At 43.6% G+C, this 13010-nt stretch overlaps 1 protein-coding gene across 1 annotated transcript in view; it reads left to right on the top strand.

Annotated features, from left to right (window-relative positions):
• Positions 1-1958: 1958 nt before the first annotated feature.
• Positions 1959-13010, top strand: part of pomt1 (protein-O-mannosyltransferase 1) — a 28649-nt gene continuing 17597 nt past the window's right edge. Inside the window, exons 1-7 of the mRNA XM_055660187.1 lie at positions 1959-2081; positions 3794-3925; positions 4666-4772; positions 7287-7337; positions 9169-9315; positions 10537-10648; positions 10745-10810. Of these exons, the coding sequence (XP_055516162.1) occupies positions 3804-3925; positions 4666-4772; positions 7287-7337; positions 9169-9315; positions 10537-10648; positions 10745-10810 (605 nt within the window). The 5' untranslated portion in view covers positions 1959-2081; positions 3794-3803. The remainder of the gene's footprint in view (positions 2082-3793; positions 3926-4665; positions 4773-7286; positions 7338-9168; positions 9316-10536; positions 10649-10744; positions 10811-13010) is intronic.

Genomic DNA, 13010 nt, shown 5'->3' with positions numbered 1-13010 from the left:
AAGCCAATTTAATATCTTCTTATATTTTTAACTAAAATTCGGCTTCATCATAGATCGAGAAGTCTACTTTCATGCCGCTGGGCTGTAAGCTGCCCAAGTGCAATATAAAGTGCAGTTCCTCCAATATAAATGGGTTGTGAGCTGCCCATGAGGAATACGAGGTGCTGCTCCTCCAATAAATATGGGTTAGAAACTGCCCAAGCAGAATATAAGGTGTTGTTCCTCCAATATAGGGGGGTTGCAAGTGAGGTCATCGGGTCAAAGGGCGTGACGTACGGAGCAACTCAATCCATGTGGAGGACATGACAGCCTACGGCATACACTGTTAATACACAAAACGCGTACTTACCTGTTAAAAACCTCCGAAGTGGTCAATTTTTTACGCTGTAAATAATTGTGGAAATCTGGATAACTGAGAGACATTTATCCTACATCAGAATTCCAAAAGTGAGGAGAAATGATAGTAGAGAGAAGCGACAGTTGAAGTGGTTGGCGAACATTGGCCCTGCAGATATCAAGATTGCAAATATTGGTAATTATCGCGTTTTCTTACTGCATTTCATCAACTGAGGCATTATTTGTGTTTTTTCTTGATCCCTTTGGTATCTAAACATTTTCAGAAGTGACAAATCTGCCTGTAAAATTTAAAAATAGCCCATGATTCTCAAGTGGATTTTTACATGCAAAAAGAAAACGCTTCTGAATCTAAATTTATCATTAAAAAAATTCCAGACTTATGAGTGGTGTGTGTAAAAATAAGTTTTATATCATTATGCTATTGAGATGTATATTTTGGCAAATAATAAAATGTCCTGACAGCTTAAATACCCACTCCCTTTCAAAGATATTGTCAATTTGCTGAGGCTGATTATGTCCAATTAACAGCTAACATGCCATTCTTTGGCTTGCATCTGAGTAAAATGTAATTCAAAACCCATCTATGGCTTGTGATTTTTTTAAATGATAAATTTAGCTTCAGAAGCGTTTTCCTTTTGCATGTAAAAACCAACTTGAGAACCATGGGCGATTTTTAAATTTTACAGCCAGACTTCTGAAACTTTTTAGATACCAATCAAGAAAAAACACAAATAACGCCTTACTGTTGATGAAATGCAGTGAGCAAACGCGATAGTTCCCAATATTTTCGATCTTGATATCTGCACGGCCAATGTTCGCCAACCACTGTTGTTGACCCGCCTGCTCTCACTTCACTCTCTCTCTATCATCATTTCTCCTCACTTTTGGAATTATGAAGTAAGATAAATGTCTCTCACAGTTACCCAGATTTCTACAATTATTTACAGCTCAAATTGACCATTTCGGCGGTTTTTAACAGGTGAGAACGTGTACTTTCTTACCTGTTTAAAAACCGCTGAAATTATCATTTTTTGTGCTGTACATAATTGTGGAGGGTGACTGAGTGCTCTGAACCCGAGCAAGGTGTAAGCGGCCGAAGGAATGCACCCCATGGGACAGCGCTGTCCGGCCACGGCCGCCCTCCGCCCCGTCTCCCTCTGTGCGGCCACACTGTCCGTGAGCATGGAACCAGAGTGTGGAGTCCGGATGCTGGGACAGAAGAAGGGCCGGCTGTGCTGGCAGCCACAGTGAATGCTGACCTGACATTCAATGCGTGTACTCCAGTTGGCGTTGCCTGGCAACAGTACGGGTCACGGGTCGTGACCTCGAGGCCGTGCAACCTCCCTATATGTGGGTTTGAAGGAGAGTCTCGACCCGAAACGTCACCCATTCCCTCTCTGCAGGGATGCTGCTGCTGCTGCCTGTCCCGCTGAGTTACTCCAGCCTTTTGTGTCTGGGCTGCCTGGACTTTTTCTCCACTGCCCGCGACCGACCCCCCCCCCACCACCACCACGTGACATATTGCGGTTGCCCGGCGACCACGCAGCGGGTGACGTCACCGCGCAGTCTCCGCCCGGGAGGGGGGGGGGTGCCTGTCCCACGTGCATGCGCGGCCTCAGGCCGGGGCGGGCGGGCGGGCGGGAGCTCGGCAACGGCCGCGCCGTCGGCAGCGCGCAGCGGAGACGGGCCCGCGAGTGAAGGAAACCCCGAGGCAGCAGCGTGAGGTGAAGTGATGTGAGCGGGGAGCAGGGTGACAGCGTGGGTCCGGGAACCGACCACCCCGAGCGGAGCATTACCGGGTTAAACACCACCGTAGAGTGCCTGGACCTTTTCTCCACTGCCCGCACCCTGCCCCCCCCCCCCCTCCACCTCCCCCCCCTCCACTACCACCCCACCCCCTCCACTGCCCCCTCTCCACTGCCCCCCCTGCCCCCCCCTCCACTGCCACCCCCACTGCCCCACCCTGCCCCCCCCCCCTCCACCCCCACCCCCCCCTCTCCACTGCCCCCCCTCCACTGCCCGCACCCTGCCCCCCCCCTCCACCCTGCCCCCCCTCCACTACCACCCCCCCTCTCCACTGCCCCCCCTCCACTGCCTGCACCCTGCCCCCCTCTCCACTGCCCCCCACCACTGCCCCCCCCAAACTGCCCCCCCCCCCCACTCCCCACTGCCCCCCCCCCCCCCACTGCCCGCACCCTGCCCCCCCACCACTACCGCCCCCCCTCCCACTGCCCGCACCCTGTCCCCCCCTCCACTGCCCACCCCCTGCACCCTCCACCCCCCCACTGCCTCCACCCTGCTTATCCCCCTCCACTGCCCGCACCCCCCCCCACTGCCAGCACCCCCCCCCCCCCCCCCCCACAGTGTCCATACCTATCTTCCTCCACTGTCCCCTTCCACTGCTCCCTCCACTGAGTCCATCTGTCTTCCCTCCTCCCAGACAGTGCAGTCAACTCTCCCTGGTTAATGTTTGGTCACACCACCTCCCACCATGCACCTTCCACATCTTGGAACTTGGAAACATGTCGCCTCTTTCATTCAAGTTTAAAAATATCTCTAGCCCACTTTGAGAGATGATAACACTAGTGTTCACATTTACCTGCAGTACAGCCTATGCATCTGAGTACTTAAACCGTTAAACTCAGTCATTATATATTTCTCACAACTAAATTAATACAGGCTTATAGTTTCTCATGTCACTGATAATTAACTTGATCCTGATGTAGTAATAAAATATTTGTTGTAAGATGTTCTTTTCAGTGGATCTCATGACTTTTAGAGATGTTCAGGATAAATTCAGAATTTGATGGACAGACATTTGCCATCTGTTTAAATTAACGTTGTACTTAATATGAAGGACGCCTATTAGTAAATTATATCTTGCAAGATTTGACATTTTACATGGATTCTACGGGGCTCCTTGATGTGGTAAATCATAAAGCCTGGACTTGGGTAGATTGCACTATCTGTTCAATTTGACATTTTTCAAACCTTGTTTCCCCCACGATGATTGATCCATCCAAATATCTGTTGATACCAACTGCACCATAAACCTGACTGAACTACTGTAGTGATACTGTATAGATAACTTGTACATTATATATCTCCAGCAAGGGTGAATGCTAAGAGTTAATGTTATGGATTCTACGAGGTGCATTGGATGAGAATTGTGCAGTTTTGTTTATTTGACACGTACGTGTTGTTCATCAGTGGTGCAATTTCACATCTACAGACTAATTTATGAAGCAAGTAGTGGAGTATTAACTATGGTTGTTGGTATTGAAACACTTCTGCTTGAACCGATTCAGATAATACAATTGCAACATTTGGCACATATTTGTGTCTTCTATTCAGTTTCTGTGGGTTCTGGGGTGATTGATGAGGTTTTGAGAGATATTTTCTACTCATCTGTATAAATGCCTGTTATTTCTTGCAGAACAGGGAAAATGGTTGATTTGCTGAAAATGCCAATTGTAATCACAGTGCAGATTGATGTGGTTTTAGCCATCCTTACTGTCCTAGGAATTGGAAGCAGACTGTGGGGGCTGCAATATCCTCGAGCTATTGTGTAAGTTGATATTGCTTGTTCCAAAGGTGTTTTTTTTCATGCAAGTTATCTATTTTGCAAGATATCAAAGGTCTCAGGTGCTTGTGGTCTCTTACTCCATTACCAAGGGCCATGTAAGGATGTAGATGTTTATATTGTTTTTAAAACAGAACCACTAATGTGTAAAGCATATATTTATATTTCACATCTGTTTCTATTTTTTTAAACTATGTTGATTCTTTTGGGTTTAAAAAGTCATAATTCAAGGACAGGCACTGCCGACATAATTATAATCAAGTCAAACTCAAGTACAATAAGTAGAACAAAAGGAAAGATAAGGAGTGGAGAGTACAGCACTGTAGTCAACCAGTTCTGGAGAGTCCAAAGTCTGCAATGGAGTATGGATGAAACAGACTGTACCCTAGCTTATGGAAGGAATGTTCAGAAGCCTGATAACAGAGGGGAATAAGCAATTCCTGAGTCTGGTGGTGCGTGCTTTCACTGTTCTGTATCTTCTGCCCAATGGAAATGGGAAGAAGAAGGAATGAACGGGACGGAACAAGTCGCCATATTGGCTGCTTTCCCGAGGCAGCATAAAGTGTAGATGGAGTCAATGGTGGGATGTCTGGTTTGTGTGATTAAAAAGTAGTCTCAATCTTTTTGGTGGATTTGTCATGAAAAAAAAAGCATTATACTATCGGCTCAGTATTTTCCTGTTCTTCAGCAGTTTATTGATTATGGTATCTAAATTCTCCTCCCAGGTTTGATGAAGTTTATTATGGACAATTTGTTTCATTGTACATGAAACAAACGTTTTTTATTGATGACAGTGGACCACCCCTTGGCCACATGATTCTGGCTCTTGGAGGTAAAGAAACTTCTAAAGAAAAGTTTTAAAATAATTGTACCATTAAAGTCATTTTGTTACCACTAACACTCAAAAGAAATCAAACCTCACGGTTTGAAGAATAGCAAAGAAATGTTTAAAGTTTCTGATAATAGACCAAAAGGCATAAATGTTCATCTTATTTTACTTTTTTGTTCATATTATGTATTCTTTGGCTTTGTTGGTACAAGATTATTGACATCCCTAAGATTTGGGCTGGGAGAGCTGCTGCCTCACAGAGCCAGAGACCTGGGTTTGATCCTGACCTCGGGCGCAGTCTGTGTGGCATTTGCATGTTCTCCCTGTGACATCGTGGGTTTTCTCCGAGTACTCCAGTTTACTCCACATCCCTGTGGGGTTGTAGGTTAACTGGCCTCTGCAAAATTGCACCAAGTATGAAAGGAGTGGATGAGCAAGTGGGATAACATAGAATTACTGTGAACAGGTTGGCATGGACTATGGGTCCTGTCTGTACAGTGTTTGTATCTTCTCCCTGTGACTACGTGGGTTTTCTCCAATGCTCCGGTTTCCACCTACGCACCAAAGATGTACAGGTTTGTAGATTAATTGGCTTCTGTAATTGCTCCCAGTGTATAGGATAGAATTAATGGGCATGTGATCAATGTTCAGTGCGGACTCGGTGGGCCGAAGGACCTGTTTCCTTGCTGAATATCTAAACTAAGCGTATTCAAATATATTCCAAAAAATAATTTTTTATGGGATATGGATGTTGTTGAAATCACTATTTATTGCCCATTATTAATTTTCCCTAAGCTGAGGAGACAGTTAGGAGTCATTCACAATGGTCTGGAGACATATAAAGGACAGATTAGGTAAAAGTAGCAAATTTGTTTCCCTGGAGGATGTTAGTGAACCAGGCGCATTTTTAATGACAATCTGATAGTTTCATGGCTACCTTTAATAAGATTAACTTTATTTGTAAAGTTCCAGATTTATTTAATTTGTGCTTAAATTTGAAATTGTGTCTGAATCTATAGTCCAGTAGTTTAATTTTGAAGTTACCATGAAATTATCAAATGTTTTTGTCTATGGTAACGATGGTAACAAAAGGATGTTGGTGATTCTTACTGACTTCAATTTTATTTGGGCTTTATTCCATATTTGGTCAAATACTGCCTCATTGTCAAGGACATGCACTGTCAACATACAGTGCCCTCCATAATGGGTGCCAGAGACCTGGGTTTGATCCTGTCCTAAATTGGGACAAAGACCCATAATTTATTTATTTGCCTCTGTACTTCACAATTTGAGATTTGTAACAGAAAAAAAATCACATATGGTTAAAGTGCACATTGTCAGATTTTAATAAAGGCCAAACCGACAGCCACTGCAGAAGGAGAGAGGCGCACAGCCGGCAGTCCCCGGCCCGCTGGAGCCAGCACCCCCCCCCCCCCCCCCCCCCCCCCCCCCCGCCGGTTGCGAGCCCCGGCCCAACACCTCTGGACAGGGACGGGACACCCGGGAGGGGACGGGGATGGCCGAGCAGCAACTCCTCAGCGCCCGAGACCCGGGCTTGACCACGGACCCCGACCCCACGGAGCAGCATGAAGCATAAAGCACTCACCGACGCATAAATCAATAAAAACGACAAAATCATTGTAGCTTTATAAAATGGAACAATAAATACAACTAATTCATAGTTTGAAAGCAGTATTTTCTTACCGAGAAGAATCAAAGCTGGAAAATAGGGATGAAAACGAAGTTCTGATAACACACAGCAGATCCGCTAACTAAAATGTTTATGGCGAGTGACCTATGACCTGATCATGCACAATCGGAATACCGAACTCGCTTATTGACAGCAGACTCTTAGAGCTGTATTGAATTGGTGCTGCTTTTGTCAAAAGACTATTGGCTCATTTTTCCACCTCGTTGATTAGATGCAACTTTTGTAAGTGCATTAGAACAGGTTTGGTGGAAGTGTGGCTAGTTCTGGAGCACGGGTCTTCACTACTATACCTAGCCTATTTCTGCACCAAAGCTTTTTCAGTGTCATATGCTCTTACCTTTTCCTTAATACTGCCTGAAATGAAATAAATCAGCTGACGAGGTTGATGGTCTCGGGAGAAAGAATAGATGGTTCAGTGATGCAGTTATTGTCACATATGCCAAATGCACAGTGAAATTCTTTGCATGGTTGACAAAACTAAATTTTAGTTTGTAACTTGGCATTGCATTTAAGCAATATGCAAATTGTGCAGTTTGTTGAAGGGTGTATGCTACCGCACAGCACAAGCTGAGTTAGAATGTACAGCATTCAATAAATGGAAAAATGGAAAATTGCCATTTAGTCATTGCACTCTTTTTGATGTGCTGTGGTGGCAATTTTTTTTACTATACTAAGATAATGTTGCTTTTATAAATCTTTTCAAAACTGAAAAGTTGCAAAGTATTTACTTTAAAAAAAAGTATTTTTTAATGTTGATTGATTGATTAATGAATACTAATTGCTATGCACATCTGTTTCATTTTCAGCTTATCTCGGTGGTTTTGATGGAAATTTTGCTTGGAATAGAATTGGTGCAGGTGGGAATCATTGCTCTTTTTCACCGTATTTTGTAGCAAAGTGGAAGTTAGCAGTATCAAACTAAGTGAGACTCCCCGGTACTGAGGTACTGTTCCGATACCATTGATCTTCTCTCAGATACCTTGACTTCTGTTGGTCCTGCAAAATGGATAATCCAGAAAGACTGGAATCAAGGATGCCAGAAAATCGGTGGTGGACCTGTATAAGGAAAACAACACACACTAAATACTTTTACCTGTTGCACATATGCCACCTACTGGCTTTGAATGGATCATTGAGTGTTCTGCTAATGTGTATTAATGATGCCTCCTGGAGAAAGTAACATACTTATAAAACATGTTTATACTTTCACTGTCGTGCCCATAGTCATGCATTTTCAACTTCTGACATCGATGCAAGGACACTTTGTTACCTGTGTATTTTAGAACATACATCTATATTGATTCTTTCCTGTTGCAATATTGAATCCATTTGGATAAAATATTTGTGGCTGTAATCAAAATTTAAAGTCAGCCCATAAATATATATTTGGGTTTGTTAGAGCTTTCTAAAGGCAATAAATTACAGATGCTGGAAATCTGAAATAAAAATAGAAAATTATGGAAATACTCAGCAGGTCGGGCAGCAATTGTTAAGAGGGAGAAGCGAGAATTAATCAAACAAAATGTCATCAACCTGAAATGTTAACTCTGCTTTTCTGTCCACACAACCTTCATGACCTGAGTATTTCCAACATTTTTGTTTTTTTCTTTTACAGAAAATGCCTTAGTTTGAATCCATTAGGTTGTTTATATTGAAATAGCATAATTTAACCATATTGATCTACATTTGTTGAGTGGTTGGGGTAAGAGTAACTTTCACTTTTTATATACTTGCTATATTTATTTAATTATTTAATAGTTTAATCTTAAAACTCAAACATCTCCCTCTTTATTTGTCAATCTTTATCGGTTTCTGAAAAATGTTCCAATCCTCTGGCCGACCATTAATCTTTGCAACATAGAACAGTACAGCAACAGAACAGCCACATGATCTATATCCTTCCATTCCCTGCATTTGCATGTGCCTATCTAAAGCAGTATATACATTTTCTTTCCATCTTGCATTTTCCTTTAGTTAGCCACGGATGGTGCATCCTTCTTGCAGAGACTTTCTTTGATCACTGGAGCACACTTGGTTGAATATATGAAATATGTCCTTGGGTGTGTGCTATTGTTGATTTATTGTCATGTCCTTTAATTGATTTTTGCAGTCCTCTTTAGCAAACTGAATCCCACTACACACATTTCTACTGCATCCTTCCAGGCACGGAATTCCAGTGTCCACTACTCGAGTGATCATGTATTGTAATCACTAAGCTGTGAGCCAGAGAATATCTAAATATCACCTTGATGTCTTGATCTTACTTCTGTCAATTTGGAGTCAGGTTCCACTCATTATCCACTTGTCGTTAGATAATAATCTTCTTGTGCTCCCAAGATCTACAATCAGCAGCATCTTGAACTCCAGGTTAGATGGGCAGATGGATCATCAGGTAAATTCTCCTTCTTTCAATAGTCGCTTTCCTGTCATTCTGTTTAAAATGTGCACAAACGTGGAAAAGTCTGAACTAAAAACAGAAAATGCTGAAAACAATTGGCAGATTGTGGAAAGAGAAACCGATTCAGGTCCAAGACCCTTTGAGGGCCTCTGTTTCTATTTCTCATATTCTGTGGTTGAGTTGGAATATCAGTTAAACATGGGGAAGGTTTTCGCTGATTGTGTGTTTACTATGGTTCACAAATATTCACATTTCACAATGGTGTAACATTTGTGTTTTCTTTTGCTTAGAATACACAGGGACTGTCCCAGTTTGGAACTTGAGGCTCTTTCCAGCTCTGGCTGGGGCTCTCTGCATCTCGCTGGCATACCAGATTATCGTAGAACTCAAGTATTCTCACACCTCTGCTCTTGTTGCTGCCCTCCTTATCATGTTTGGTAATTTGATAGCATAATTAAATGAAAATGAAATATTTGAGTTATTTTAAGTGTTATGACATTAACATTTTATATTTAACTAGACCAAGATTCCACCACTAACCCGTTCCCCCAACGCAATATTGCACCACTCATGCATAGCCCCCAACTGAGCAGGCGCGGCTCCTTTCTCCTCATTCCCCAGCACTCCCTCCTCCTCCTCTTCATCCGCCCACCAATCCCAAGAGAGGGAGGGGGAGGGGGCTCGAGAGGGACAGGGTAGAGAAGGTGGAAGTGAGGTGAGTGAGTTTTTGGGACTTTTTTAAATTTAAAGGATTAATATCATCGGAAATATAGGTGGGAATGCGACGGGAAGATGTTTATCGTCACAACGGGAAAAATGTGAGTAGGATAAGTGAAAATGGGAAGGCCGTGGCCTAGCGTTTGGAAGAAGATAGGAAAAGCAGATTGACACATTGTTGGCACAAACACAAACAATAGGAAGAGTTTTAGTATTATAGAGATGGTTAATATCCAGGGTAAGAAAGTATATACTATTATACTATTTGCTGAGTGTGTGTTGAGAATCCCCTTTTACAGTTGTACAGAATGAGGTTTACTTACAGCAGCAGTTATTTTATTTATATTACCTCTGTCTCCATTACAGGTTACTAACCATTATCAGGAGTGTGATTCGGATGATCTATTCAAGTACCTTTCTTTTATTTTCCCCTGGGGAGGCCATGTTCTTTCTAATCTAAATAATTGATATATACCATAAACACCAAAGGGGCCAGCAATGATCCTTGAGGCACACCACTTCACAGGCCTCCAGTCTGAAAAAACAGCCTTTCACCATCACCTTCTGCTTCCTTCCATGAAGCCAATTTTCTGTCTAGCCAGCTAGTTCTCCCTGGATACCATGCAATCTAATCTGTCAGAGCAGCCTACCATGCAAAACCTTATCAGAGGCCCTGCTGAAGTCCATAGAGACAACGTCTATGGCTTTGCCCTCGTTAACCTTTTTAGTTACTTGTCAAAAAATGCAAGTCATATGTGTAAGACATAATCTCCCATGTGCAAAATCAGCCCCGTCTCCAAATCCATATATCAATGCAGCTGTTCGTGTTGAGTGTGTGCTAGATTTCATTTCTACCATTGTGCAGTGTCTGCATAACAAGTAGTATGTATTTGTACAAAATTTATGCCGTTCCAATATTGCAGTTCTCTTTTTCCAAATAGAAAACTCCTTAATAACCCAGTCACGGTTTATGCTTCTGGAACCCATTCTCATTTTCTTTGCACTGCTGGCGGTCTTGTCTTATCTGAAATTCTACAATATACAGAAAAACAGGTATGATGAACCATTACTGTAATATTTTATGTTGTAAACTGTGGAAAGTGTGCAGTGTAGACATTAATGCCTTTCATCAATTGCATTTTGTTTCAGCTCATTTTCAGTGAAGTGGTGGTCTTGGCTTTTCCTAACTGGAACAGCATGTGCATTTGCTGTTGGGTGAGTTCCTTCTCATATGTATATCATGCAGCAATAAGCGAGTTTGGCATTCCGACTGCGCATGCCCAGGTCATAGGTCACCGGAGATAAACATTCTCGGCAGGCGCGCTGCTGGCTGTTTACAGACCTGCATTTCATCAGGATCGAACCAGGTCTCCGGTGCTGCGAGCACTGTTGAATTGCAACTGGAGTTAGCGACACTAGTTCTCCCTTCTTCACTGGTCTGAAATTTCAGCAGTGACAATGTAATGAATCACAGTCTGGTACCCCTCAGCCTGGGTGTATGGGTTCCATTCTCACTCGGGCTTCCCTCCTGGGTTATACAGTTATTATACAGGGGCAAACCATGCACCCCTCCAGCATAACCCCAGGAGGCAGATTTATGAACGGAGTCTCACTACCATCCCCATACCCTCCCGAGTGTCGCATCCCTGTCCGGGGGCAATTGGAGATGTCTGGGGTGACCCTGGACTGATGGGACACTGGCCCAGAGCAGTGGCGGCCCCAGGCTTACAGCCAGCGTGGAGAAGATACATAGAAAATAGGTGCAGGAGGAGGCCATTGACAAGAAGCGCTAACTCCAGCTCAACTCTGCTACAACTCCCGAGGAACCCATTCCCCTACGGGCCGGGGACCGTCTGCTACACTCTCGCCTTATCCAGTGGCTGTCGGATAACCCCCTCGATGCCGGTGAAAGCCGAGCACTAGTCATCAACGGGTATACACACAAAATGCAGTAACTCAGTGGGTCAGGCAACATCTCTGGAGAAGGGTCTCGGCCCGAAACGTCACCTATTCCTTTTCTCCAAAGATGTTGCCCGTCCCGCTGAGTTACTCCAGCACATTGTATCTACCTTCGGTATAAACCAGCATCTGCAGTTCCTTCCTACAGAGCGACGCCTGTCCGCGGGTAAAGGCGAGGCGGCGGGGGGAGAGATGCGGAGAGGGATGGGAAGAGAGAGGAGAGATGAACTCGCTATTGCGGCTTCACTGCAGGTCCCGGACACCCCGTCTCCGGAAGAACTCCCCGGCTCTAGGACAATCCCTCCATCTCCCCGCCCCTGATTAGAGGGAGGGACTGAAGGACATTGCCTGCCTCTGCAACCAAGGTGCAAACCCCAACACCCTCCGCAGAATGTTAAACAAAACACATATGTGAGCAAAACACAAACACGCACGTCTTTCACCCCCTTTCTCTCACCACCCCCTTTCTCTCTACCCCACCTATCACTGTCTCCCCGCCGGTCCAGTCTTTCCCCCTGTCTCTCACACGTATCTACCCCCTCTTTCGCTGTTACACCCTAATCTCCTGCTACCTGGCACCCCAGTTTGCTTTTTTGTCTCGAATGAACTTTGACAAATCCCATGATTCCTTGCGTTTTTTGGAATACCAAACTCGCTTATTGCTGCTTGCTTATCTGTTCAGCATATAGACTGCAAATAAATGTGTCTGCTGAACTAATGTTCCTGAATTTTAACCTTTGCAAGGCTAAGATTGCATCATTTCTCCTACATGGATAAGCATAATTTACTTAATGTTTATTTTAATTTAATTACGAAGCAGATGAAATGGAAATTTGGGATCTCTTTGTGTACTGCAATGTAGCTGAGTCATTAAATGCTTATACATTTAATGCTGTTCTAAGTGGGGTTGGCTGCTCTCAGCCAGGTTGACATTGAAGGTTCAACATTGAAGGATCTCTATGATAAGAGAGGAGAAAATTCAGCCAGGAGTCTCACCACTGATCACCATCATATTGAATAGTCTAGTGCGGATCATATGCGCCTTATCACAGAAACACCTTGCAGGAGACTATTTAAACCATTGGGCTGTTTCTTTGTTGGATAGAATGAATGTAAGAGAAATTTATGAATCGATACTTTGATGGATTACAGACATACTTACTGTTTCTGGAAAGTGGATTGAAAAACTGAGGAGATGATTTAAATCATTGACTAGACAGTCACAGCGAGCGGTTTTAAGAGGGTGGGTACATAAAATAACTACTACTTCATGGGAGTGAGTTGAAAATTTGAGGTTAAGTGATTTAAACCACTGACAGAATGCCCAAAGGAAAGTAATTTTCTTTAAAATTTCAGAGTTTTTAACCTTGAAAATGTGGGAGAATTAGTTGCATAAAGTTACATTTAAGGAACCATTGTTATGGACAGGATCTCAGAGCAAAAGTACAATAGCAGA

Source organism: Leucoraja erinacea, chromosome 31 (assembly GCF_028641065.1).
Source record: "Leucoraja erinacea ecotype New England chromosome 31, Leri_hhj_1, whole genome shotgun sequence".
Classification (NCBI taxonomy): domain Eukaryota; kingdom Metazoa; phylum Chordata; class Chondrichthyes; order Rajiformes; family Rajidae; genus Leucoraja; species Leucoraja erinaceus.
Note: the sequence above shows the minus strand (reverse complement) of the source record. Positions and strands in the feature narration are given on the sequence as shown.